The 27,596-nt window shown below is 39.1% G+C and overlaps 1 protein-coding gene across 3 annotated transcripts; it reads right to left on the bottom strand.

Moving 5' to 3' along the window:
• Window positions 1-27,596, bottom strand: otulinl.S (OTU deubiquitinase with linear linkage specificity like S homeolog). 3 transcript variants are annotated; one of them, XM_018269406.2, is made up of 8 exons: window positions 27,301-27,596; window positions 15,979-16,108; window positions 15,859-15,893; window positions 15,672-15,763; window positions 12,850-12,999; window positions 10,260-10,388; window positions 9,086-9,355; window positions 1-3,644 (listed from the first exon to the last, which is right to left on the bottom strand). In XM_018269406.2, exons 1-8 carry the CDS (start codon window positions 27,419-27,421, stop codon window positions 3,465-3,467), a joined length of 1,107 nt encoding a protein of 368 aa, XP_018124895.1. In that variant the 5' UTR covers window positions 27,422-27,596; the 3' UTR covers window positions 1-3,464. The 3 variants fall into 3 exon arrangements, with proteins under 3 accessions (XP_018124895.1, XP_041423573.1, XP_041423572.1); XM_041567639.1 differs by lacking the exon at window positions 27,301-27,596 and adding an exon at window positions 16,275-16,481; XM_041567638.1 differs by lacking the exon at window positions 12,850-12,999.

The raw sequence follows: 27,596 nt of genomic DNA, 5'->3' as shown, positions 1-27,596 counted from the left end.
TTTATTAAGACAGCACATTTATTAAGCAATAAAAAAAACTAATACAGGATTATAACAGGGAGTAGGTAATGGGGATTAAAAAATATATCAGGGAGCAAATTCAGCTTCCCAATCCTACTACAAAGCTTTGTGGACAGTAAGTTATGTCCAGCTGTCCAGCAAACAGTGCTGAGCTTTTGCTGCTGGTATGAAAGACTGCAACTGCTGATCGCCACGTAATCAGTCCCACCCCTGACATCACCCACCCTCCAACATCAACGGCCCGCCCCCTGTCCATTTTTGGCAGAAAAAAAAGGTGACCACACAGAAAGCAGGAAGTAAAGTCAGATGAAGAGAGAGAAGCAGGCAAAGCCATACGCTTCAAAACTTACAAGGTGTTTATTTGCCAACTACTCTGTGCAACTCTCTCCCTTTCTCTCTGGGTATGTGGAACAAAGGAATGATGTGATCATTGCAATTGCAATCATTATAAAATGCCTCCCCTCCCCAAGTTCCGAAGCCTATGGTTTTCCTTTAAACAGAATGGGTCATAGTGTCAGAAGAGAAATACTTATGAATCTTTTAGCAAAATGGTGTGTGTTATTTTTACAACTTATTTATTATGTTTGTAGGCTAGCAAATTGAAAGTGATTTAGTACAGTTGGAAACTGATAGCATTGGATTCCTGGCACAAAATTATTGTTTTTGTGAAGTTGATATACATGCCAAGCCTCCCAAACGGACCCCAGCATTCCACAATCTCTGGTTGACTTCCAAACACATGCTTTACATGCAGAAGTCCTACCAGGGTTGGACTGGGGGGCGGGGGCCCACCGGGCTGTTTTCTTAGGGACCCCCACCCCTGCCAGAAAGCCCCCTCTGGACCCCTCAGCAACCACAATACCCTTGTCAGCCCACGTGATCATGCGCGCCTGGGCCGCAGAGGTGGTCGAGGGCAGCAAAGGCAGGAAGCTGGTGTTCTGCCGTCCCAGTCCAACCCTGAGTCATACTATTATTAATATAACCTTGGTAGCTGCTTCTTGATTCTACTGTTGGTTCCATCAGTTCACTCTTTCTAATGCATGATTTGTGAAGAGTTTGTGAACATCCTATATATAACAACAAAACGTTCAGCAACTTTGATAAATATACAAATTTGTTTAATATGAGTACCTTGAAGGAGCAAAAAAAAAATTGCATAAAATAAAACTGCTGAAAGTTTCTCTGGATTGCACATAACAGTATATACGTGGATATAAAATATTTTTCATATTTATTAACATTTTCCTGACTGTTTGGAAAGTGTTTTAATTAAAGTGTGATAAATAGACATTTATCGAAGAAGATACTTTTAGTCATTGTTAATGCACAATCATATACATAATTCACTGATGAATCTACATCTACAAATCTGCCCCTTATCATTTTACTTCTCCAGTGATAATGGATTTCTGGATTTCAGAGATGAGAGAAAGCAAGTGTTAATATGGGACCGCTGAATGCAGCCATTTAATTTTGTTTGTGCTTGCTAAGTTTAGTGAAGAATTGACAAAGGCAAGAAGTGCAGTGCTTATCTGAATGCCAATGAAAGTCATTGGTGTTTGAACAGAGTATACAAGGGATTAGGTGAGATTTGTACTGTACCTGCTAAATCAATGTTAGCTCACTCCTTGCTAGAATACATTGAGCGTGGTGCAAATCTACTCACGAAAAACAAAGGAAAATCTTTACCAACTGTTTTTTTCTCCTCACGTTGTAAATCCCAGTCTTGCACCGGTCCTGACACAAGAAAATTAGCTAGGTTTGGAGGAAGGAATTTGTAACTTTCTTCAGCCTAGTCAATCCCCTAGTGGCAGAACCAGGACAGTGAAAAAGCCTGCTGCCATGAATAATTTACAGTACAGAAATATTCTGTGTGTGGGGCCAACCTAAAAAATAAAAGTAACTATCTGTGCTGTAGCTGCTGTCTGTTAACCTGAAGTATGCATGTTTCTCTGAAGCAAAATAGGGTGCCACAGTTTGAAAGAAATGCAACAACTGAATGACCACTGCCTACAACATTCTTCCAGAGCTGTCAACCTTCAAAATTTCAAATCTGGAGGAGAGTGTGGCATGTACAGTGCTCCTCTACAAAAAAAATCCAGGTATGTGACATCACGGGAAGTGATGTCAGTGGAAGCTACGCCATGTATATGCACAAAAAAAACCTCTCCTGAAGTTGCTGCAACTGCACTGCATGCACAAACCAGATTTTTGCCACAAATCATTAGGAATCATCAGAGATTGTCAAAAATCGGGGAATGCATCATAGTGACAGGAGACCAGGGGACAGAGGTGAAAATCTGGTAATTCCAGATAAAACTGGGGGAGTTGACGGCTCTGCCCTTTCTTACTTTAACTAGCTATTCTGTGTTTTTTCCTATAAGTGTCAAATCCCCTCTTTGTGCCTTAATCAATGTATTTTATTATGTATAATGTCCCTGGAGTGTAAATATCCACAGCTTTTCACTGCTTATTATGTGTCTGGGGTGCCCGAGACAATGGTCTCTCACAATTGCCTTCGCAAATGAGGCGAGTTGAGGCTATCGCCTCAGGCAGCAGCGCCCCACTAGGTACCAGGGGCAGCAAAAATGCCGCTCCTGGTTCTTTAAGAGCCAAATTAAGAGCCAAATTTCCGGCTCTTCTAGCACAGAGAGCGCAGTTAGCTTCTCTGCCGCCCTCATCGACCCCCCTGGACCCCCTCAGGCACAAAAAGGTAGTGTGTTTTGTTGATTGTGAAAGAAATATTTGTTGATTGTGAAAGAAATACTAACTTATCTCACATGATTAAGTGGTGGGGATGCTAAACTTTTATCTTCACTGTGCACTGGATCCTACCTTAACCTTCCACTTTAGCTTCTCCCAGGATTCATCTTGCAGCCCCAAGCTGGTGTTCAACTACACCTCTAAAAATCCTTAGACAGAAAAAACATTTAGTGGGTTTTGCCTGAGAAATATATAAGCTAAAAGGGGCAAATTTAAGCCATTCCATGTTTGGTCCTCGCAAGGTGGATAAATAGATTCTAATTTTTTCCTTTTTTGTAAGTGTTTTCAAAGAAGCAGTCTATCATGCCACTAATCAGAGGCAAAGAATTTTTTTTTATTTATTACTAGGTATTAACAGAGAGAACAGCTTTGTTTCTCACCTACCTGCTCTTATAATTAATTATAGAGTGCTTATATATATATGTGCCAGCACAGTAGTTGCTCTTTCTTCAATGACATGCTCTGTTTTTACGGGACATAAGCTGAGTGTTAAGATCAAAAAGCTCCTGGCAAGTAAGGGTTAAGTAGCCTCCCCAAACAAAAAAATCACCCTCCACCCTTCTCTACAGACATTTAAGATGTGTTAATATTGTAGGCAGTCTGTTATTGATCTCAGGGTACTTTTTTGCTTATATATCTTAATTTTCTTTGTTATTGTGACATATTTCTAAAATGAAAGCTTATTTGGTTATGATTGGTATGTTATAATGTCTATCGTCTTCAGTTACAAGGCAGATTTCATGCCAGTCACATTTATAATCCTCAGGATAAAATACTTGACATTTTTCAGTACTGCACTTGGTCAGCCGAAACACTTTTATTTTCACCTCTAATGTGTATCCGACCAAAAACATTTCAACCTGCCAAAAAAAAGAGAAACAAATTATTGCATTTTTGGTAATGTATGCAGAACATTTTGTTTCTAAACTGGATGTAGGATTGCACATTACACACATTCACCATTGTTGAGTTTCTCACTCATACCAATTGCATTTGTGATTCATGTTTTAAATTTATACTTTTGTTTTCATCCCTGTCTACATTACAAATAGAGAACCCAGATGAAAGGTATCTGTAATTTCTAGACTTATTATCTCAAGCTTGGGACAGCTGATACATTTTAGTGCCTAGGTTATATAAATAGACAATGAGTGGAAAAACTTAGTGTAACAAATGGGCTATACAAGGCTAAACACTATTCTGACACTTCATTTGTCAAAGCACATGAGTGGTGATGTATCCGTAGTTATATAGTTAAAAAAAGACAAAGTCCATCAAGTTCAACCACTCCAAATGAAAACCCAATATCCATACACACACCCCTCCATACTTTCACATAAATGATATATCATCATCATCATCATCATCATTTATTTATATAGCGCTGTCAAGATACGCAGTGCTTTACTGCAGTTATAGCAAACATCGAATAAACGGTGGATAACAAACAAGGATTACAGAGTACAATAGGGTTAGAAGGACCTAGAGATTAGACTTTACAATATATACCCATATCTATACTAACTATAGAGTTTAGTATAGAGTTTTATCATCACATCACCCAGCAGTGCATTCGACAACCTCACTGTAAAGAACCACTTACAGTACTTCAAATGAAAGTTCTTTTCTTCTAGTCTGAAGGGGTGGCTTCTGGTATGGTGATCCTCTTTATGGGTAAAAAGGTCCCCTGCTATTTGTCTATAATGTCCTCTAATGTACTTGTAAAGTTTAATCATGTCCCCTTGGAAGACCCTTTTTTCCAGAGAAAACAACACCAACCTTAACAGTCTACCCTCATAATTTAAGTCTTCCATCCCTCTAACCAGTTTAGTTGCACGTCTCTGCACTCTCGGCAGCTCATTTATATCCCTCTTAAGGACTGGAGTCCAAAACTGCACTGCATACTCCAAGTGAGGCCTTACCAGGGCCCTATAAAGAAGCATAATTATGTTTTCATCCCTTGAGTTAATGCCTTTTTTTATGCAAGACAAAAACTTTATTTGCTTTAGTAGCCACAGAATGACACTGCCCAGAATTAGACAACTTGTTATCTACAAAAAACCCTAGATCCTTCTCATTTAAGGAAACTCCCAACACACTGCCATTTAGTGTATAACTTGCATTTTTATTATTTTTACCAAAGTGCCTAACCTTGCATTTATCAACATTGAACCTCATTTTCCAGTTTGCTGCCCAGTTTTCCAATTTAGACAAATCACTCCGCAAAGTGGCAGCATCCTGCATGGAACCTATAGTTCTGCAAAATTTTGTATCATCTGCAGAAATATAAACAGTACTTTCAATGCCCACCTCCAGGTCATTAATAAACAAGTTGAAAAGCAAGGGACCTAGTACAGAGCCCTGCTGTACTCCACTAATAACACTGGTCCAATTAGAAAATGTTCCATTTACCACCACTCTTTGTAGTCTATCTTTTAGCCAGTTCTCTATCCAGGTACAAATACTATGTTCCAGGCCAACATTCCTTAATTTAACCAGTAACCTTTTGTGTGGCACTGTATCAAATGCTTTAGCAAAGTCTAAGTAAATCACATCCACTGCCAACCCAGAATCGAGGTCCCTGCTCACCTTCTCATAAAAAGAAATTAAGTTAGTATGGCAAGATCTATTACGCATAAAACCATGCTGGCACAAACTCATAGTATTATGATTAAAAAAAATTCACATAACTTCGAAATTCGACCATTGATAATTTACTTAGTTCCGAATTTTCACTTTGGAAAGCTTCGGCATACTTTGTGCAACTGTGTCAAATTCGCTACAAAATGTGAAAATACATCTCTTGTAAGGGAATTAAAGAGTTAATACTTAAGATACATGATGTGATGATAAAAACTCCTTGTGAGAATTCAGACAGTTTAATATGTAAGCAGCTAGCTGGCCCCGATTAAAATTAATATAGTGATTATCTAAAAAAATATTATATCCACAAGATGTCACCCGTGTATCTTAAAAGCTTGTGTTAAACTGTCTTTAAAAGTTTATTTGTTGCAAAACCCTAAAAGGGGAATAAAAAGAAGAAACAAAATAGTATCTGTATCCATAATATATAAACATTTCCAACCACTGTAAAAAATCTTAAAAGAATTCCCACAGAAGAATTCACGAGATACTGTATACAATGTTTAGGCAAACTATATGTGTATACTCCTTTTCAAGTCAGAAAACAACTCAAATTGACCTGTCCATTCAAACCTTTGGGCGTAACACAATTTAACTCATAATTCCAAAATGCTCAAAAGCATTTTTTCTAGATTAACTCCCCTTGGGTGAGCCTGTAAATGTTCTATCCGCATGCATCTAAATGAAGAGGCATCATGCTTAGCCTCGGCCCCATGTTTGGCCACAGACTGTTGTGCAATGTCTTGCTTGCGATCACCCTTATTTATATGCCTATCTGGGTCTAAGGCTGCCCTGATGCTCGCTCGGTGTATGCCTATTCTTTCTTTTAATTGCCTCACTGTTTTGCTGCAATAAAGTAACCCACAAGCGCATTTAATTATATATACCACCATTGTTGTTTCTCAGGTCATCAGCTCTTCCGTGTGTATGGGTGTGTAAAATGCATCCCGAAAATCAGGATCCCGCACATTATACATCATTTGCATCTGTATACACCATGTCATATGCTATAACCAATTGTACCACTTTTCATTACATACCTATCTCTTGGGTAAGAGGGACTCAATTGTTCTTTTAAATTCTTTGAGCAGGAGTAACTGAATTTTGGCTTTTTGCTCACTTTAATGATGTAGATAAAATGTTGATAAAACAATCTGGTCTGGATTGGTATTTTTAACACTTATATAGATAGATGGTCACAGACACAAATGGTTATGTAATTAATGGACTGATTTGAATACTGAGCACTTATTGGTTGGTTTAAACGAGCACTTGTATTTAAAGTTTGTTGAGATGGCATCATATTATCCTTGAAAAGGGTCCTAATAAGGACCGAAATGTTGGACTCAGATGAGATGTTTCAAAAATAAATGTGTGAATATTTTTATGGGTGTGCCAAATTTTTACATTTTTTGTGTATATATATATATATATATATATATATATATATATATTCCTGTGCTAATATAGCAGTTTCTCTCTACAACAATGCTCTTTCAACATGAGAGATTGGCTGTGCCGCTACTGTTAATAATTGTTGTGGATCAAATGTGTTAAGGTTTCTGTACATGTGGGTCGAGAGAAATGGTTGTGATAGCTCAGGGGAAAGTGTGAAGGAAGATAGTAGGGTTAGAAGGGTTGCACAAGTGGGAGAATATAAGATCAAAAGCATGACCCTCTATGTGAGGAGGAGAGTCTGTCTTCTGAGAGAGACCAAATGAAGTTGTTAGCTAGAGGAGTTTAGAAGTGGTTGGAGAAGCAGAGTTGTCACTTAAAATGAGAGCGGAGTCTTGCTGGAGAGAAAGTATGGAAGCCAAGCAGCAAAGTGTTCCAAGAAATTAGAATAGGGACCAGGGAGAAAATATATGACTGCAGAATGCAAAGATAGGAGAAAACAAGCATATGCTGTGGACTTCAAAAGAAGTGAAGGAAAGAGAAGTTGGTGTGGTTTGAAACCTACATTTGGGGGAGAGAAGAAATCCAACCCCATCACCATGATGATCTCCCTGTCTAGGGGTAAGAGTAAATGAGAAGCCTCCCTAAGAAAGGGCAGCAGGTGAAGCAGTATCTGGGAGAGAGCCATGTTTCATTGATAGCCAGAAGGTGAAAAAATTTGTATATAAATAGGTCACAATCTTCTGTGTATTTATTGAAGACTGATCGTGCATTCCAGAGGGCACATGAGAAAGGCAGAGAGGGTGGCGTTATGTGAATAAGGTTTGCAGGATTAGAAGTGTATACGGTCTTAAAGATTGGAAAGACATTGTGTGAGAATAGCCAACGGATGAGAGAGTGGGACCAAAGTTTGGGGAGATGTCCCCAGCTGCATGTAACAGTAATAAGTAAAGTAAAACAAGATGTGACCTAGATTTAAATGTGCGAGCATTGTATTGTGTTACATAAGTTATCCCAAACCCAGAACAAGCCCCTCGGCTCATGCTTCCGCCCATAAAAACCGCCTTTCAAGTTGGGGAGCCCTCCGCTCCTTGGATGCCGCCAGGTCTTATGGTAAGAGGCCCAGGGAGAATGTTCTGGGCAGGCAAGGGAACCAAACATGAACGAGAGGAACAGGGAACAAGGAACTTGATCAAGGTACAGGCTAAGTCGATACCAATCAGGCAGAGCACTACAGAATCAGGAGTCAAGAACGTAGTCCAGGTCACAGGCCCTGGTCAAAACCAACAGTATAGCAGTGCAGAAACAGGATCCAAGAGAATGGTCAATAAATGGGCAGTGGTCAGGACAGACAGCATAGTTGGTATGGAACAGTCTAGGTCAGGAACAGACTAAGAGATACTATAAGTCGCACTTAGGAACCATTGAGAATAGACCTACGTAGGGCATTGAACAATTGGCTGCAGGCCCTTTAAATATTCGAATTTCATGCCAAGCGTGATGACATCAGACACGGACCTGCTGAGTAAAGCCAGTAAGGCACGAATGGCACAAGCCCAGAAACAGCAGAAGGAGAAGATGCATCAGGAGCGGCATGCAGGAAGAGGTGTCCCAGGTATTCTCACATTTTGTTTGTTTTGATTATCTAATTTTAGCTTGATGATATTCCATTAAACATTAGGCAGGCAGGCCAGATTTACATAGCAGACGCCCCTAGGCCTGCTGACGTTCATCTCCCCCCATCCTTTCCTCTTCCTTTGTGCATATGCGCAAATTTTCAGCATCAGGTCTAGAGTACTAGGGATTGGTACACAGGTAATTTTAAAAACTATTGTATCTCCCTTTGAATCCCCAGTGCTTCGGAACCAATGTGGGTGTGGTTGGATGGCATGCCGTCCCCCTAAAAATCTGCCACCTTAGGGCAGGGCCTTTGTGGCCTTTCCACAAATCCGGGCCTGAAGGCAGGCAGGTAGGAATTCTTCCCGCTCTATCTGCAGCTCCAAATACTATATCATGACTGTAAATTGTCTGTAGCCAGAGCAGAAAGGATTCGGACTGGACAATACTACTACATCTATTGAGCACGGAGAGCAGGAGAAAAATGGTGGACTACAGCTCCTTGCATGATTTACCCCTTGATATTATGTTGAAGTATTCTAGCAGTTTTAGTCCTGCTGCATTTTCAAAGCAACAGATAAGCAACATTGTTTGCATCCACTTTATGAAACACAATGATATAGAAAAAAATGTTCTCAAAATTTACCTGCTCTACTCCAGTGGTGTCACCAATAGGATTCAGGTGGTTTATCATAAAGCTAAGAGGATCCGATGATGTGTCTCTTGAAAAAAGCAAATTAAAGAACTGTGGTAAGTTGTGTCCTTCCTTTATGTTTTCATAACCATCAATCACCCAATACAGCATAAGAAATTTTATTGCTTCATAAAGTTTTCTCTCCTTGGCTTCATCAGAGAAAATGGTTTTACACAGCTTCCGTCTTTTAGCTGGGTCTTTTGAAGGGCATATTTCTGTCCACTGAAAAACAAAAATAACAGATAGTTACCCTCACTTTCCAAACAGAGCTTAATTGAACATGGCTCAATTTATAACTGACCTACTTGTAGAGTTCAAGTAGTTGAATTCAAAACTAAAGAGAAATAGTGTTTACCACTAGATATCTTAAAATTACAAAATACTGGCATAATTAGCCACATAATTAGGAGAGAAAAAATATAGATCCACCACGCTCACCTAGAGAAAAGTGGTCTGCCTTGCAAGACAACTTTGGGCTACTACACAATAAATATGCTTTACCATCAGCAATTTTCATTAATCCTTGTAGAAATTAAACTTGAAAAATTTTGGTGCCCGCTCTTTAGCCTTTTCTTCTCCTTTAAGTAAAACAACTTCGACCACACTCTCATTCACAATTTTACCTTATTTCTAAAGAATTAAAAAATTCGGTGCTGGAAACAACTCTAAACTCTTTATAAAATCGTGAAAAAATGAAAATTGTTAAATTTTTTCAGATTTGATGCCAGAAAACTCAGACTTTTTTGGATTATTGCTGAAAACCACACATTTTCCAGATTATCATACGAAACTCACCAAACATCATGCTATCTTCCAGTTGTAAAAGTGACATCTGTCATTGACTTCTACATTACATCGGCAGGTTTGAGATGGAGTATTTTTTGAATCAGACGTAAAGCAGCTTCGGGGTATCATAAATCTCGAAAAAAATTTCCACAAAAATGGTGTTTTCCCCTTTAAAACTCTGACCAGACTTTAGTAAATAAACCCCTAAGTGTGGGTGACAAAATGTGGCATCAGCCTAATATTGTGCATAGAGTGGTCCCCAAATATCAGGTTCTCTGGTGGGCCTAAGAGACTCGGTACAATATTGTCTTGACTATGCTTTCCTTTCTAATATGTGTACCTCTTTCTTGAAGACTTCTAGACATCTGCGTAATTTTCCATAAACTTTTGTTCCAGCATACTTCTCAGGACCAAAACTGAACTGCTGTATCCAGTTACATCCTTGTGAATAGAGAAGTTTTTCAGGAAGCTATAGATTTGAAAATAAATCTTACAATTATTATTCTATTTCCTACAATGAATAATATTTATGGAGGATTTTAATCTTACATATATAATTATAAATATAACAATTAAGGTCCTTTTTAAACGAAACACACATACCTATTTCTGATGCACCTTGATGGTTTTGATGGTCTTCAAACATATTCAGAGCTATCAAGCTCCCTGAGTGTTGTTTTTTTCTAAGTGTACTCAAAATAAAATCTTTGTGAACTTTTTAGTGAACCAGTCAATGGGGTAGTTTTACTAAAAGGCAAAGTGCCCGTCTCTAGCAAATATTTGCCAGAAATCCAATCCGCAGGGACATCGCCAATTTACTAACAGATGTAGAGGACAATTTGCTAGGGAAAGAGACCACCAATAGCGCAGTTTCAAGCCCTATCGCCAGGTGAATTTTCGCTCAGGTGAATGATCGTTACCCTGCAAATTCACTTAAGTGTTGCCATCTTAGACCTGGCGAACTGATAAGATAAAGCTAAATCCTCCTCAATCTTACGTCAGTGACATAATATCCTGTATGCCAAAAAGTCATAAAAGTTGTAAAAAACACTGGAGTGTTTTTATATTTTAAAGTGGGATTGCCTTCAAATGTTCCAACTATTAAAGATTTTTCCAACCATTTGAAGGGCATGCCACATTTGTTTTAAGGTGGGCTCATGTTTAGAGGATCTCTTTTGTCTTTATTATGCTTCCTTAGACATTTGTTATAATAAGTGGCCACTTCAAGCATTTGCACCATCACTCATAAAGCCTATATGTACTGGGCTATTCAAATTGACCTAAGTGTAAGAGTACTAACAAAGTTTCCCTATGCAGAATTGAACCCTAGTGAAAGTTGGCTATGAAAATGCTTGAGCTGACAAAGAAATGCTAGCGAAACTTCGCCAGCATTCGGTTACAGAGATGCAACTTTGCATTTGAATGAGCATTGTGGTAACAAATTTACGCCTGGTGAAGTGGCGCGAAGTGTGGCAGAGCCTTCGCTGTCGAAAATTCACCCTTTAGTGAATTTGCCCCAGAGCCAAAGCTGAAGATGCATGATAAATACTGTCAATAACACAGCTATATTTCACTCTCTTAAAATATGATTTGGCACTGATCAAAACAGAAACATGACTCTGCTAAACAACCTTTAATCTCATTATGATACAGGGGTTTTACATAATTTGGATATTCTGTTTTTCTGTTTCTGTTTGTAAAATAATGAAAGCTCCGACTTCAGTATCATTCAATGGTTTCTGTTACTGCTTATATTTCTTGTGTTCCTAGTAAATAATTAGTCAAATAAGTAATTTGCCTTCTAAAATCAAGTGAATAGTTGTGCCAGTAGCAATAGTTTATCTGTGGTTAAATACATTTTTACCAAGTTTCTGTGAAATACTGAACTCAGCAGATTTGTTGAAAAAGTAGAAGTGATACATTAGAAATGGCTCTTGGTGTGTGTATAGTGTATTAATAGAGTTCCACACAACCTTTGTTTGTTCTGAAACATCAGAAACTTTCTGTGCGACCCATATGTTTTCCCCCCGGCAATTTATATTGTAGCTGGTGCGAAAGTATTTTCAGGAGATTTGTCGAGTGCCATAGGAAAGGTTTAACTGTGCCATGGCTTTTACAGAATGATATTTATTTGGGATCTTTCATTGCATGCCGTCTGGAGTGGACAACAATATAAAACATAGCTTATTTGAGAAAGAGGCCGTACAGTTATCTAAACAAAGTATGTGTTTTTTATGCATAAAAAATGAAAATCAATTATTAGGGGAAAAGTTGGCTTTATAGGGGCTGATTTATGAACAGGTCCTAAACTGTATAAGGTCTGCTTTAATTTTTTTTGTTAGTGGCAACCCATACAAAGCTGCATGCTACAGCAAGAGTATGTGCTGATTTTAATATCATCCTCTAAACAAACTGTGGCATTTCATTCATAGACTATTTATTACATAGAGCACAAGCTGTAAGCAAAGAATCAGTCACTTTGCATAAGCAAATCTGATATGCTTTTTTTGCATTTTACTGTACTACTGTATGTTCATGGAAAGTTGTTTTTCCTATACAGTGCTAGTCACTGTTTATGCTCAACCACTCAGTTGGCTTCACACTTACTGACATGTTAATATCACATATGCCGATCCGTGCTTTTCAGGCTGAAATGCTAAAGCTGCACAATGTCAGGCCGGAATCAAACCCAGTTGGGTGCTGACAGGCAGATTACCATATAACTGTCAATGCTGCTGTTGTAACTCTTTATATAACAATAGGCTCTCATGATAATTATACTTCACATTCCTCATCTCATCTTCAGGAGGCTCACTTTAGGACTTAACCTAACTTATAGACTCATAGAATTTTATTTTTGTTTTTTAAACAATAAGCTAGTGTGCAACCCAAACTGTAACATTCATTTGCAGATTTTTTTGAAAACCAACCTTTAAAATGTCTGTCTCTTTCATCCATCCAGGAAAGGGGATTCCTTGATTGAAAACTTGAAAGAGTACAGCTCTAAGAGCAGAGTAGCTATCATCTTTAACTGGACGGACACTTTTGATATGATACTTCAGAAATACTTCTTCATAAGCCTAATAAAAACAAAATGCTAAGTGTTGAATGAAAACCTGTAATCATGTATACTGTATGTATGTATATGTGTATATATATATATAAAATAATTAGCATTTTATAAAGGGAAATTAATTCCATAAATATCTATAATAAAGTCTGCATAGGAAATGATTTAGGTACGATAAGCAGTTGCACCAATGGAGGCAGTAAGTGGATTACCACTAGAAATTATTAGTGGAATTATATGATTATATAAATTTATACCATAAAGTTAAGGAAAACTGGTTTAACTACCTTACATCAGACCCTGTTTATTTTGTTACAAATGCTAAACAATAAAAAAGATATTAAAAAACTCTTATGTTAAACTGTACCAGTAACCAGTTTAATATTTGAAAGCTCTTGGAATATGACCTAATGGCAAAACATATTAATGGGCCTCATTTACTAAACTGGGAATCCTATAGACAAACAGGAAGTACAGGGCACTACTGTGACTCACTCATTGGTGTTCCCTAGTTCTGCATCTGAGTGAAAAAAAACCCTGCTCACATCCCCTCCTGCCACTCCCAATGCTCCCACCAACCTGCTTCCCCACAGGCTCTGCTTCTTCAGGCCCATTGCAACCTTTTTCATGGTGACCGGGTGGACAGGAGATTCAAACTGCTGTCAAAATCTCCCATGTAGTTCTCAGTGGTGATGCGGCCAGCAGGTGGCATGTCACCCCCAATTTTTCTGTCCTAGGCCCAGGCCTTTGTGGTCTGCCCAAAAATCTGGGCCTGATTGCAGGCTCCGATTTTGCAGCATTGGCAAAAACAAAACAGCATAACAGTGATCTAGATATACAGAGCCCCTGTCTGTGTCGTCTCAAGATGGTGGCACAGTCACTGCTTCAGACTGGGAGGAGGCAGAGGAGAATCAGAACCAAGCTCTGAGCAGGTAAGCACAAATGCTGCACAGGCACTGAGTGAGTATGCCAGACAGCAAACTAATGACACCCCCGAATTGAAAACTCCTCACTGAGGACTTACCCTCCACCCCTCCTCCCGCAAGCTCCCCTAAGCCCACACTATGGGACATTGTCGTCCTGTTAGGTTCCAACCATGCAACAGTTCTGAATAAGCTAGATGAATGGTAAATTAATTCTAATATTATTAAACTGGATGTCCAAACTCTAAGAGAGCATACTTCGGAAACCGTGAGGCGCATCTCTGACCTTGAGGACAGAACACAGCCATACCCCAATATGCTGGATGAGCGTTTGCGCATGGCAGATGATTTGGGAACAGTGTAGAAAAACCTCACGGCACTCAGGTCTGCATAAAAATTTCAATAATTTATTGAAGCAGAGTGCAATGCAACGTTTCGGGGTAACCCCCTTTGTCAAGCAAGATGATTTGGGAAACCACCTCAGGTGCAACAATATCTGCATAGTGGGACACAAAGAGCATGCCAAGGGCAGAGATGTAAAAATGCTTTCTAGAGAACTGGATAACTCAGACCTTTTGCAGGGGACACTTCTCCTTATGCTTCCTAATTGAGTGGGCCACAGAGTCCCCAGTAAGCTCCCGCCTCCAAGAGCACCACCCCAACCACTTATTGCTTGTTTACTCAACTACAGGGCTTGGACAGAATCCTCTAGGAAGCCAGAACCATTCGATCCATACAATATGAAAATCACAAAATCTCCATATTTACAGATTTATTAGTGGAAGTCCTTAACCAAAGGCTCAAATTTACACAAGTCAAAGTAAAACTCTGCACTCTCAAAGTTCCCTACTCTATGTCATTCCCACCCAGTCTCTGAATAGTCAAAAATAATAGAGCACACTTCTTTACTTCACCTGATGACACATCAGTGTTACAATTTCAATATTTACACAGATCCAATCTAACCCCTCACAGATGGCATCTGATGAACCTGGGGATACATGGCATATGCCCTTAATGTAACCATTCACCAACTAAATATATCCACCTAGTCTAGGAATGCCATGGGATACAAAAATTCTGGAAAAGAGTGACAAAGGACGCCAGCCAACTTTTGGTGCTGATAATACATTTAGACTCCTTAATACAGAAGTATTCTACCTGGTTCAGTATAGAAATACTGAACCAGGTAGAGGAGACCGCTCCTAACCAAGCTGAAAGGGCCCTACTGTTCTACTTCATTATTCAAAAGACTCATTGCCCTCAACTGGAAATCTAACCAACCCCCCCCCCCCCAAAAAGCAATGGATAGAGATGGTCAATGCCTCCATTCCCCTTTATTTACGTAGATGTTTCCTCAAAAAGTTCAGTACACTATGGTCCCCATGGATCTCAGAGCACCTCCCATCACTGCTACCTCTAACCGAAAAATAGCCCTCCCCACCCCTTAACCACCTCCTTCTTCCCCCAAAGAGATGACAGTGACCTTTCATAGGTTGGGGAAATTGTTATTTTATTGTTATTAACATTGTATAAATGTAATTTCTTTTATTTATTGCTTTGAACGACCAACGCTCATTTACTGCACAAGGCAACTGCTGTAGGTTGCTGACATACTTCACTTTCATGCCTGGTTTATTATGTACCTCTTAGCCCATAGTTACATCATCGCAGAGCTACTGTATGTATTTGGGTGAAAATTTTAACTCAATTAAAAAAAACACACTGTCCTTTAAAGAACAATAAGTAATTTTGTTACCTTCCTCATTTGCCTTGCTCGTAGTGCTTCCCCTTTCCATTTTTTAGCACAATATAACAGCATATCAACTTCTGCGTTTACACTCAGGTTTCCTACACAGAAATGCAAAACAAAAGTACTATTGAACAAGTATTTCTTTTTGTGTTATAAGCACACATGGAATTTCATAAAGTAGTAAGATTCTTACTTTGGCTACTGTGTCCATGGCATGGAAAACGGCACCTGTGAAGGAAATAAGGATAATGTGTACATAGTCTGTAAATCTTGTGTACAGTACCTAAAAACTGCTCTAAAAAGGATTACTTACCAGGCCTTGCAGTGTTGCCACATCTTAAACAAAACTGCGAATGCAACAGTCAGATATTGGTTTAATACGTTCCACACCAACCTCGGGATCTCATAAAATGGAGACAGATTTGGCTGTTCTTTAGTGCTTCCTGAAACAAATCATATGCATGCAAATCATTTGTATGATATGCATATAAGTGGAAAATACCAGCAACTGCAAAATGTGGATATTGTAATTTTCAAAATTGTAGAAATAAAAAAGTGGAATTGGACTTACTGTATACAGAATTTATAGCATATATGCAATATGCATACCTGTGCGCCCATAGCCTTAACCATAGAACAGGAAGTGCTCTCATTCAGTCTTCTGGATGGCAAATTATCATGAAAAAGATAGTCAGCTTATCTTTTATATACATTGGCTCTTATAGGCATATATAAAATATTTATGTAGAAAAGCTATACAATACACATATAGATTGGGTCCTATATTTATAAATAGTTAGTATAACTGCATAAAAATCAGTTAATCAATAGGGATGTAGCGAACGTCGGAAAAAAAGTTCGCGAACATATTCGCGAACTTGCGCAAAAACGCGAGCGGTTCGCGAACGGTTCGCGAACCCCATAGACTTCAATGGGAAGGCGAACTTAACATCTAGAAAAGACATTTCTGGCCAGAAAAATGATTTTAAAGTTGTTTAAAGGGTGCAACGACCTGGACAGTGGCATGCCAGAGGGGGATCAAGGGCAAAAATGTATCTGAAAAATCTGCCTGTGTGTGCTTGGAAGAGATAGTGTAGGGGGAGAGCTGTTAGTGATTTCAGGGACAGATGATAGTAAGTTTGCTGGCTAGTAATCTGCTTGATACTGCTCTGTATTGGAGGGACAGAAGTCTGCAGGGATTTGAGGGACATTTTAGCTTAGGTAGCTTTGCTGGCTAGTAATCTACTGTTCTCTTTAAACAACTGCCATACGTTGACCTTGTAGGCATTGTTTGCCCAGTTTTTTGGACGCAGCCACTGAAGCACAGTTGCCAGAAAAAATATGCCATATAAATGCTGAAAATAGTCATTTTTCGCCATTACGTAAAATATATTATGGCTGCTTGAAAAAGTGACTCCGGTGTTTTTTCTGGAGACGGTAATATTATGGATATTTAGACAGAATGGGAACAAGGTCACACAGCTCGATGGCGGGTTGAAGAAAACAGTGTGCAAATAATGCCTACAAGGCCAACGTATACACTACTACAGCGGTGGATACGGATTACGTAAAATATATGAATGCTGCTTGAAAAAAGTGACTCCGGTGTTTTTTCTGGAGACGGTAATATTATGGATATTTAGACAGAATGGGAACAAGGTCACACAGCTCGATGGCGGGTTGAAGAAAACAGTGTGCAAATAATGCCTACAAGGCCAACGTATACACTACTACAGCGGTGGATACGGATTACGTAAAATATATGAATGCTGCTTGAAAAAAGTGACTCCGGTGTTTTTTCTGGAGACGGTAATATTATGGATATTTAGACAGAATGGGAACAAGGTCACACAGCTCGATGGCGGGTTGAAGAAAACAGTGTGCAAATAATGCCTACAAGGCCAACGTATACACTACTACAGCGGTGGATACGGATTACGTAAAATATATTATGGCTGCTTGAAAAAAGTGACTCCGGTGTTTTTTCTGGAGACGGTAATATTATGGATATTTAGACAGAATGTGAACAAGGTCACACAGCTCGATGGCGGGTTGAAGAAAACAGTGTGCAAATAATGCCTACAGGGCAAATAATGCCTAAAAGGTCAACTTATACACTACTACAGCGGTAGTAAAATAAAAAAAAGTAAAATAAAAAAAAATGAATATTAAAAAAAAAAATTAAAGTTGGTGCTGCTGAACTACTAGGAGCAGCAGATTAGCACACCAGTCCCACTCCCCAACACTGCTAGACTAATAGCACTGGGCTCTTATAGTAGTAGTAGTAGTAGTAGTAGTAGTAGTAAAACAACAAAAAAATAAATAAAAGCAGTCCTTACAAGGACTACTGTTATTGCAGCAGTCAGCAGATGAGATCAGAAGCAGGACAGCTGCCCACTGCAGCTACATACAGAGCACTGCAGTAGAAGGTAGATTACTAGCCAGCAAAGCTACCTAAGCTTAAATGTCCCTCAAACCCCTGCAGACTTCTGTCCCTCCAATAACAGAGCAGTATCAAAACGATTACTAGCCAGCAAACTTTCAACTGTCCCTGAAATCACTAACAGGCAGCAGCTCTCTCCCTACACTATCTCTTCAGCACACACAGGCAGAGTGAAAAAACGCTGCAGGGCTTCGGTTTTTATAGGGAAGGGGAGTGGTCCAGGGGAGAGCTTCCTGATTGGCTGCCATGTACCTGCTGGTCTGGGGTGAGAGGGCAAAAAAAAGCGCCAACAATGGCGAACCCAAAATGGCGAACGTCGCGCGACGTTCGCGAACTTCCGGCGAGCGCGAACACCCGATGTTCGCGCGAACAAGTTCGCCGGCGAACAGTTCGCGACATCTCTATTAATCAAGGGACTGTACATGTAGACTGAATTTAAATCTAAGGGCATAACATTGCTTTAAAAACAGTAAAAGTGATAACAATAGGTCTAACCACAATAAAAGGGGTTATGCAAAAAAGCATTCTCTGGTTCTCTAGTCCCAGTAGGGTCCTGGTTTACTAGACAAAGGCAAACTTTTGCCTTGCTCAGACATAGTAACCTATCACAATCAGACTTTTGCTTTCATCATTGTAATGAGAGCCCTGTAGCAGAAAGGTAGGAGGAGGGTCTGCAGGACCCAGCTCAGCATCATTAGCGGGGGATAGGGCAGTTAATGCTGAAGGGATGGGCTTAGTAAAGGATGGATGAAGTGGTCATATACTGTAGGTCAGACGTAGGGAGGTGGCTAGCCACCATTTTGAGTGGATAGCATAAATAAAGGTCTCCACCCTCCCCTAGTTTTGGGTGTGGTTTTTATTATTTTGGTTTGTTGTTTTCACTAGAAAAAAAACATGTGGTCTTGGAGGGTTAGGGGTACAATAGTTTCTTGTTAGTTAGTTGGGGAGGCAGGTAAAATTAAAAAAAGACTGGGTGAGGCTGTTTCGTAGTTGCCACTGCTTTACAGGTCCTTGTCAGTCTGCCGGGGGATTGATCTGTTCTGCCAGACCAGGTTGAGAGGATAGTTTAACTCCCACGGAGGGTAACAGTGTGGTGTGGATGGAGTGCTAAAAAAGTGTGCTAAAAAGTGCTGGTGGGCCCTGATTGGAAAAGGGCCCTTGCTTGGAAATGAAATCACTGCACAGTTTTTATTGGCTAGTCAGGTGAGCGAGTGTAGGATAATGTACAGGGCATGGTCTAATATAAGCAATGTGCTATTCAGGCCCCTGGGTGCCACAAACCTGCATGCAGATAACCTGAGCACCCATTCTGCCTTATCTGCCCATACCTGAACTATCTATACCCAAACTGTATATGAGTAATGACCAGTACTGGTAGAGTAGATCTGGGAAAATTTAATCAAAGGTCTTTTTTGTATTAAAAATATATTGAAATGTGTTCCATATTGTTTTAGGTAAGCAGTAACTAGTTTACTTTCTGTTTCTTTACTGTCCTGTCCTGCTAATGAGTTCTACTAAGCTGGTATAAACATAAAAATGCACTAAAACGCAGTGAAAGAATCAGGATAAAATTGAATAGAGCTACAAGCGGCAAATAGAAAACTGTGTTGGAGGGATCTCGCTCATTCAGTCTCGTTGTCAGTCCGGCCGTAAAATGCATGGGAGGGACACAGCAAAACTGGCAAGTCTAACTTCTTACAAAAATGTTTTAAGAAATAATAAACATAAATGCAGCAGTTTTCAGAAGATCATTTTGAGCAAATGCATTTTAATATTTATGGAGGTTTTATGTGTCCTTCATATCTGAGGGTGAGAGTTTACTCTTCAAATACTAAAAACTACCTTTGTAAATATCTAAACAGGCAGATCTTAAACTTCCCAAATACATTCTTGTTGTATTTAACCATCTGTACTAAATATTTAAAGACTTTTGCTGAAAAAAAAAGATGTGTGTCAAGACAATTTATCTGTTATTACAATCAAGGGCTCTCTGTGCATGCTGTTATATGTAATTCTAACTAAACAAATGATGTAGGTCCATAATTATTATCTTTGAGCATAAATGCTTACTTGAGCCCTGCTTTTAATCAACCCCCAAAATCACTTATATGAACAGACCACAATAAAATATCAGTGTTTCAGATGTTATCATATAGGCAGGCTTTCCTGGTAGATTATATTGCGTGCTCAAAATCACGAGACTAGAAATCATAAAATGCTAAAGATGCAAGGTGCTGAAAGCAACTGCAGTAGAGATGGTGCAGCTAAAAGCATGGATTAATGCACAAAATACTAAGGACAGAATGGAGGCTGGATGGATGGATGTATAAAGGAGGTAGTAGAAGAAGATCAGAATGAGACAAGAAAGACAATTGGGCTAAGGATGTATGGTGATAACATTTGGCTGAGGAAAGTATATAATATATCATAATAATAAAAGCATGGTTTTGGCCAACATGAAAAATACAGCGGGAGTCAAGGATCTACATACAAAGAGGAGATGGGCTAGAATTATTTATTCTTTACTTCCCATTCAAGGTCACTTGTGTTCATACATTGGGGGGTTATTAATAAAAGGTGCAACTTTTGTTGCAGGTCCAATTACCTATAGGCAGCAATTATTTGTCACCTGCTTAAAAGCAAACATAAAATTGGTTACTACATCTGGGCAACCTTAGTGCCTTTTGCAATAGCACACAGGACAAATTGTTGTCTTTTTGACTGCCCTGTTTTTTTAGTAGCCCAAATACGTTGAATGTACCATCATTGTATTTTAAAGGGATTCTGTCATGATTTTTATGGTGTAGTTTTTATTTCGAAATTACACTGCAAATAATTCACTCTACCATGTAAAATTTCATGCCTAACCCAACAAGTGTATTTTTTAATTGTAATATTGGTGTGTAGGCAGCCATCTCAGGTAGTTTTGCCTTTTCATGTGCTTTCAGAAAGAGCCAGCACTTCAGGATGAAACTGCTTTCAGGCAGGCTATTGTTTCTCCTACTTAATGTAACTGAAGGTGTCACAGTGGGACATGGATTTTTACTATTGAGTGTTGTTCTTATATCTACCAGGGATCTGGTTACCTAACCATTGTTCTGATGATGGGCTGCTGGGGGGGTAGAAGGGAGGGGGTGATATCACTCCAACTTGCAGTGCAGCAGTAAAGAGTGACTGAAATATTTCAGAGCACATGACTGGGGGCACTTGGGAAACTGAGAATATGTCTAGCCCCATGTTGGATTTCAAAATTAAATATAAAAAGATATATTTGCTTGTTTGAAAAATTGATTTCAGTGCAGAAAAATTATGCATTTTGAAAAAAAAAAATGCTTTCCCTTGACAGTATCCCTTTAAATGAATACCATGAAATCCCCTTCTTAACCACAGTCAGGTGATTGTTAACGGAAAACAAAGACGGTTGCATTTTAAGCATCAACAATGACTTGTAAAGTCATTTAAGTGGAGTGGATCATTTTGGTCCCACCTCATGGGCTACTATAACCACGGGAGGAAAAATCCCCAAGGCCTTTGCTCTAATAGACTATGCTCACATTTATTGTACTGTATTTATGCAAAATAGAATGAATGCAGGCAATAATTGCAAGAAAAGCAGTTTTCCAATCATTGTTTATATTTGCTATGTTTGACTCATGATAAGTGGCAACTCTGTATATTGTGCACAGTTTAAACACACACTCACAGTCACAAACACAAACTTATGTTTAGTGCCCAAAATAAACTCAGGCTTGCTAATTCACTCTCTGTTTATGGCAAAGAAAATAAAAACTTCCCTTTTTTCTAAATAGTTTATATTTTCTCTAAAACAGCTAAACGTACTGTGCATGTCTAAAGAGTAGAAACATATCTGAATATTAGGCAATGTAAGATCCACCATCATAGCAGGGATTTTGGATTCAACATTAAACTAATATGGGTGGAGTTTCTTACTGCAATCTCGAAATTGTTCTAATAAATGCCACCCTCATTTATTAGCTCTGCTGTTACAAACCAGTCCACACACCATCAGTGGAATATACTGTCAAAGTTTGAGGGTCAGAATTCCCAAGCTGTTATCACAAAGGCTGTTCTAAGGTTAGAAAACCAATAAAGGAAAAACCATGACTTCCATTTTATGACTGATATCTGAACAGATAGGGTAAAAATGCATACCTCTTTAACAACTGCAGCTGAAAAGGTGGGACATTTTAGGTCATGCTTCAATTATGACCAGACCAGATCCACCACAATTTGAGACTGTCCAACCTAAAAGAGAATAATTGCTGGACAGGCCCAGACAGGGATAAAAAATAGGCACTCTATTTTAAGTACAGAGAGGCCCAAATGGCACCCCAGCAGCCCAATAAACAGTGCCTCCACCACTAGACAAAATTTGTTTGCTAGAGTCCAATTTACCCTAGCAACCATGCATTCATTTTAATACAAGACTGGAATATGATTAGTAGATGGCCTGTATAGAAAGATACGTAATAAAAAGTAGCAATAAATGTGTAACCTTACAGGGAATATTTTTTTTTTAGATGGGGGTCAGTGATCCCCATTTGAAAGCTGGAAAGAGTCAGAAGAAGAAGGCAAATAATTAAAAAACTATAAATAATATCTAATGAAGACCATTGGAAAAGTTGCTTAGAACTGGCCATTCTATAACATACTAAAGTTTATCTTAAAGGTGAACCATCCTTTTAAGGCATCTAACAACTGAAATGGAGTTACCAGAATGAATGAATTTGGGGCAACTGGCATTTGAGAGGATAATAAGTGGAATTTGGAAGCTATTATGTCCTATATTTGCAGTGAATGATAAGGATAGTGCTGCCTTGTGCTTGTCAGTGATGTACTTTGCACCTTTTGCTCTGGATTTTTAATCCTGTGAAAATTGCAGAGTTTAACAATGCCTTTGTTCAATGTGAATGAGCACTAAGTGGTGCAATCTTAGGCCTCAGTACTCTGAACTTGAGGCAGGGGCATTGTTAAATGAAGCCCACTATTAAAATATTGCATTTGGCTGTCATGTGGTGATGAGAAATTAATCCAGCATCAGATGCAGGTCATTTATCCTTGCCCTAAACAAATAAACAAACATGCAAATAAAACTGCATGTTGAATTACAGAAGCTTCTACAATATTTTGCATATGTATCCAGGGCCTGGCAATACAATAACAGAATGTTTACAAAGGTAAATTTGACCAAAGAGTATAAAATTTCGTTATCACTGGCCTTCGCCTGTGCGTCATTGAAGCGACAATCAAGTTTAAGGGGTAGTTCACACGAGGAGATTCGGGGAGATTTTGTCGCCTGGCGACTAATCGCCTCGTCTTCTGAGTGACAATCTCCCTGAACTGCCTCAGCGTTTTTCCCATAGGCTACAATGAAAAGTCGTCTGCGTAAATGCACACGCGGCGATGCGTTTTCTGTAGATTTAGAAGTTGCCTCACACAGTAGTGCATAACTGATATGTACTACTATAATCATCCTGAAAAAAGGCTCAACATGCTGCTTCCAACCTACAGAGAAACAACTGTGAGGACAATAATCATTATGAAACACCTACTGAGTAAAAAAGTGATTTTGTAACAAAATAGGCCTCTTTGGAGGCTGTTCTTTACTTTTTAAACATTTTTAAACCCACCAGGAACTTGAAAATGAGACATTGCTTTTGGTCAGGATTTTACCTAGTGTTCCCCCCCCCAACCACCACCTTTCTTGGGATACCTGGCTGGGTGACAATCAACATGATCATCTTATTCAGTGAATATTTCCACACTTTAGTTTTGAATAAACTGAAGATCCACAACATGCTTCTTTTGAACTCAGGAACAGGTTTATTGTCAGCCACCAGTACTGTTCAGTATCAAGGCTTGTCATTTAGATTCTCTCTCAAACTCAACAGTTCAGGTTCTCCAGGCTACTAGGCCCCAGCCTTTTGCCTACTTCCCTTCTTTTCCTTGCCTGTAAGGGAAGCTGCTCCTTGTTGCAGACTTTCAGCAGAGGAGCCAGCCTTGAATTCGAGGCACACCAGGCCCTACAGACACTAGTCCCTATACCTCTGGGGGTCCCTGGGGGCAATTACTACATGGACATTTCTGATGTTTTTGTTTTGCACAGATGCCCTGAACCTGTTTTCACCAACAGAACGGCACTTTCATTGAGGTACTGAAATGGGAATTACCAGATCTCCAAAAAGTTCATGCCGGTCTAATTCAGTGTAATATGTATATAGAATTATATCATAAAATTTAGTGGGGGTCATTTTCTCAACAAACTTCAAGTAAAAAATGATTTGCACTGCCTTACATGTGGATGAAGCTAGTTGCAGATACAAGAGTTCCCCCAATGAATATGGCTCTGTCTGCATTTAAGATTGATGTATTCATGGTACAGTAGGTACATAGATTTCTCCCCTCTCGCTTTCATGTGAGAAATTTATTGAGTAGCAACATACATAGGCTGCAACAGGGCCCTATGCAAAGTACAGAGTGCAGTACGAGTGCTCCCGCGCTTCCATTCAGGTAAATGACGCCTACTGGATTGCCCAGGCACAGTATTCCAAATTACTCAATCAGTAGGTAGCATTTACTGGTCATTTGTTTAAAAGCAAACATCTTATTGGTTGCTATGTGTTACTGCACTTGGGCAAACCTAATGCCTTCCATTACATATGGTGCTTTCAGTAGATCTGGAAATCCTTCTTACATCACCATATTGGATACCTGGTTTTGTTCGCTTTGCTTTATCGTTCAGACAAAGATAGTGACCTGCAGGCAGTCTTTCCTTGGTTTATGAACAAGAAAGCGGGCAAAGGGAACTTGCATGGATATCTAGCTCACAGCCTTCAAACTATCATTAACTACACCCAGTATCCTGCAAAGCCAAAAAAGGGGGAAGGTTCTTCATGGTCACAGGCTTCTCCTACTAAAATCTCCTGCATGGTTTTTACTCCTCATAACATTTGAATACAATTGTATTTTGCTAGGAAAGTGGTTTAACAGTAAGCCAAAACAGATCATACCAAGGGGTGAATGGCCCTCTGAGCAGTATATGTGTTGTTGGGGATCGATCATCATCATTCATTAAAACAAAAAGGAGAAATGTAATAAGAAATATTGTTGCAAAAAGTAGCATATAGTGCAATCATCAGCAGCCCTGAAGTGAGCACAGGGTTGCAATGCTTTACCAGAGAATGAGACATTCTGTGACAGCACAGTTGTTCTCACTGCCTGTCTCAGCAACAATATTTCATTCACTCAAAAAGCAAAAGTGTGTTATTCACAACATATTTACTTAGTCAGTAAATAACAGGGGCAGCTGTTAACTAGGCAGTGAACAAATCAAATCTGTAACTTTGCATTACTCACTGACATATGGGAGATAACAGCTACAGTATGTGGTAGATATTTGGTCACACCCAATCACTTTGTTTCACAATGAAGCAGAGCAAAGTTTTTTTTTGCTATGAATAGCAGTAGCCATTACATTTTATTCCACAGGTGAAGATCGGCAATTTGTAATTAGCCAGGAAGAAAAGTATATGCGTATGTATGTATGTGTACACCTACATAACCCTAAGTACCCAGTACTGAGCTGGACTTTCCGACAGGGAACATTTCAGGAATTTCTAAGTTCTGATACCATACCATGATACCATAGATTATACATTCAAAGTTAGAAAAATGAGCACTACTTTGTAAATAGCTTTTAGAAGTGACTCTTTTCTGTTCCCCCCAAAAATTGGACAATTATATACAGTAGCAATCCTCCAATATATCCCCCAAACAAGACTAGTAAACAGTCTTGTACTTGGATTAACAAGTACATGGTCACATTTAAGAACAGACCACCTCATCTGTAGTTTTAGTTAGTAGCAGTTAGGACTTATTTACAGTACAGACTGTAACTGCAGTCAGACTGTCTGGAGTGTAAATAGTAGTAAGTAAGGAGTGTAAGGACTGTAGTAGTAGTAAGTAAGATTTACTCGATTGCTACAGTGGAATTATTAATCTGGCTCGTTATACCAACAATGCAGTTTGCTATAACTTTATTTGGGCTGGTGTTTGATCACACAATAGGTCCTCCATCTTGGTGCAGCATTCCTGAATGAATGTCAGTGAAATTTTATTGAACTGGCCCAATGTCAGTTGTGTGAATAAACCTTTACCCATACTATGATCAGGCATCTATTATATTTACAGCAACAGAACCTTACATTTGCTTCTGCTCAAGGAACAATTGAAGGTATGAGACTGTAATATACAGATACACAGACACTTGCTCTAACTGAGGAATAAAATATTCACTTTTATCTTTTGGTATCTTCTTTCTCTAATGAGTTCTTTATAGCCAGGAGACAAGCCTAACTGAGTAAAGTGAATATCCATATACTGTAGTTTTCTAAACGTATTCCCATCTTGTGTCCCAGACACTTGATTATAAGGATTCCAACTATGTGTGTGGGAGAACCTCTGTAGTATCATGATCAAGAGAGGTGCGGTTTGCAGACTGAAAAAAATGCGCATTTTGCCATAACTGCAAGATTTTATTCAGACAAATGCAATTAGTTTGACTACTTTAGCAATAATATTAGTAGTGAGTGAGCCTTTCCTACACCAGATGCAGTAGGAGTTCACCACTGTGTGTTTTTCTAATTAGTTTAACAATTTGTTTGCATCTCTCTGATTAAGAACTTAAATGTTTATCTGGTTGTGAGGGTCCATGGACCCACTTACCCTAACAGTGTGACTGTGGTTTGACTGAAACTTCGGAAGATAAATAGAAGAGGGCTGAATAGAAAGATAGATAAAAATATAGATATAAAATATAATGACATGTATAAGTATAAATCAACCGCTGGATCACTGATCATTGCAAGCAGCTATAGCAAATAATTAAACCATTACAAAGAACAGGAAAATCAGACAAACTTTAAAGTAACGGTTAATCTGAACCCAAACATCCCCTCTGGTATAAATACTGTATCTGCTCTGACCTGCAGATGAAAGTGTTAAGCTAGCATTTAACCCTAGAGCAGTAATGTATCATTTAGTAATACTTTTTATTTTGCTTACACCTGCATAGTGACATTTGTAAAAAGGTCAGACTGAGAAATCAGAACTATGCCCATATGTTAAGTTAGGATTGGGTGGGGATAGTGTGCCTTGGTATAATATACTCACCTGAAGCCATGCCTAGGGGATGAGAGCAGAAGACTTCATTGTGTCCCTGAGAACAGTGCTGCTCAGCAGGTGATTGGGTGTGCCTTTGGGTAATGCCCCTGTTCCCCTCTTGGCCTGGCATTGCTATGTTCCACTGCTCTGGAAAACAACAACCTGCCCATGCAGTTTGTGCCCTGCAGTTTTCTTTTGCCAAGATATTCTGGCTGAAACGTTACTGATGTCCGCCCTTTTTACTTTATTGCATGCAACTCAGCAGTCAGGGAACTACACTTCCTATTTCTAAACAATTTTTTTCT

The sequence above is a fragment of the Xenopus laevis genome, chromosome 6S (genome assembly GCF_017654675.1).
Source record: "Xenopus laevis strain J_2021 chromosome 6S, Xenopus_laevis_v10.1, whole genome shotgun sequence".
NCBI lineage: Eukaryota > Metazoa > Chordata > Amphibia > Anura > Pipidae > Xenopus > Xenopus laevis.
This window is presented reverse-complemented; position numbering and strand designations above follow the sequence as displayed.

Bases quoted from the DNA above. Each gene is read 5' to 3' on its own strand.
- otulinl.S (XM_018269406.2), bottom strand. From the start codon at position 27,421: ATGCCAGGCCAAGAGGGGAACAGGGGCATTACCCAAAGGCACACCCAA. The intron at 15,894-15,978 runs GTAAGTAATCCT...TTTCCTTCACAG, and splicing joins TGGCAACACTGCAAGGCCTG to GTGCCGTTTTCCATGCCATG. The intron at 13,000-15,671 runs GTAACAAAATTA...TGTTTTTATTAG, and splicing joins GAGCAAGGCAAATGAGGAAG to GCTTATGAAGAAGTATTTCT.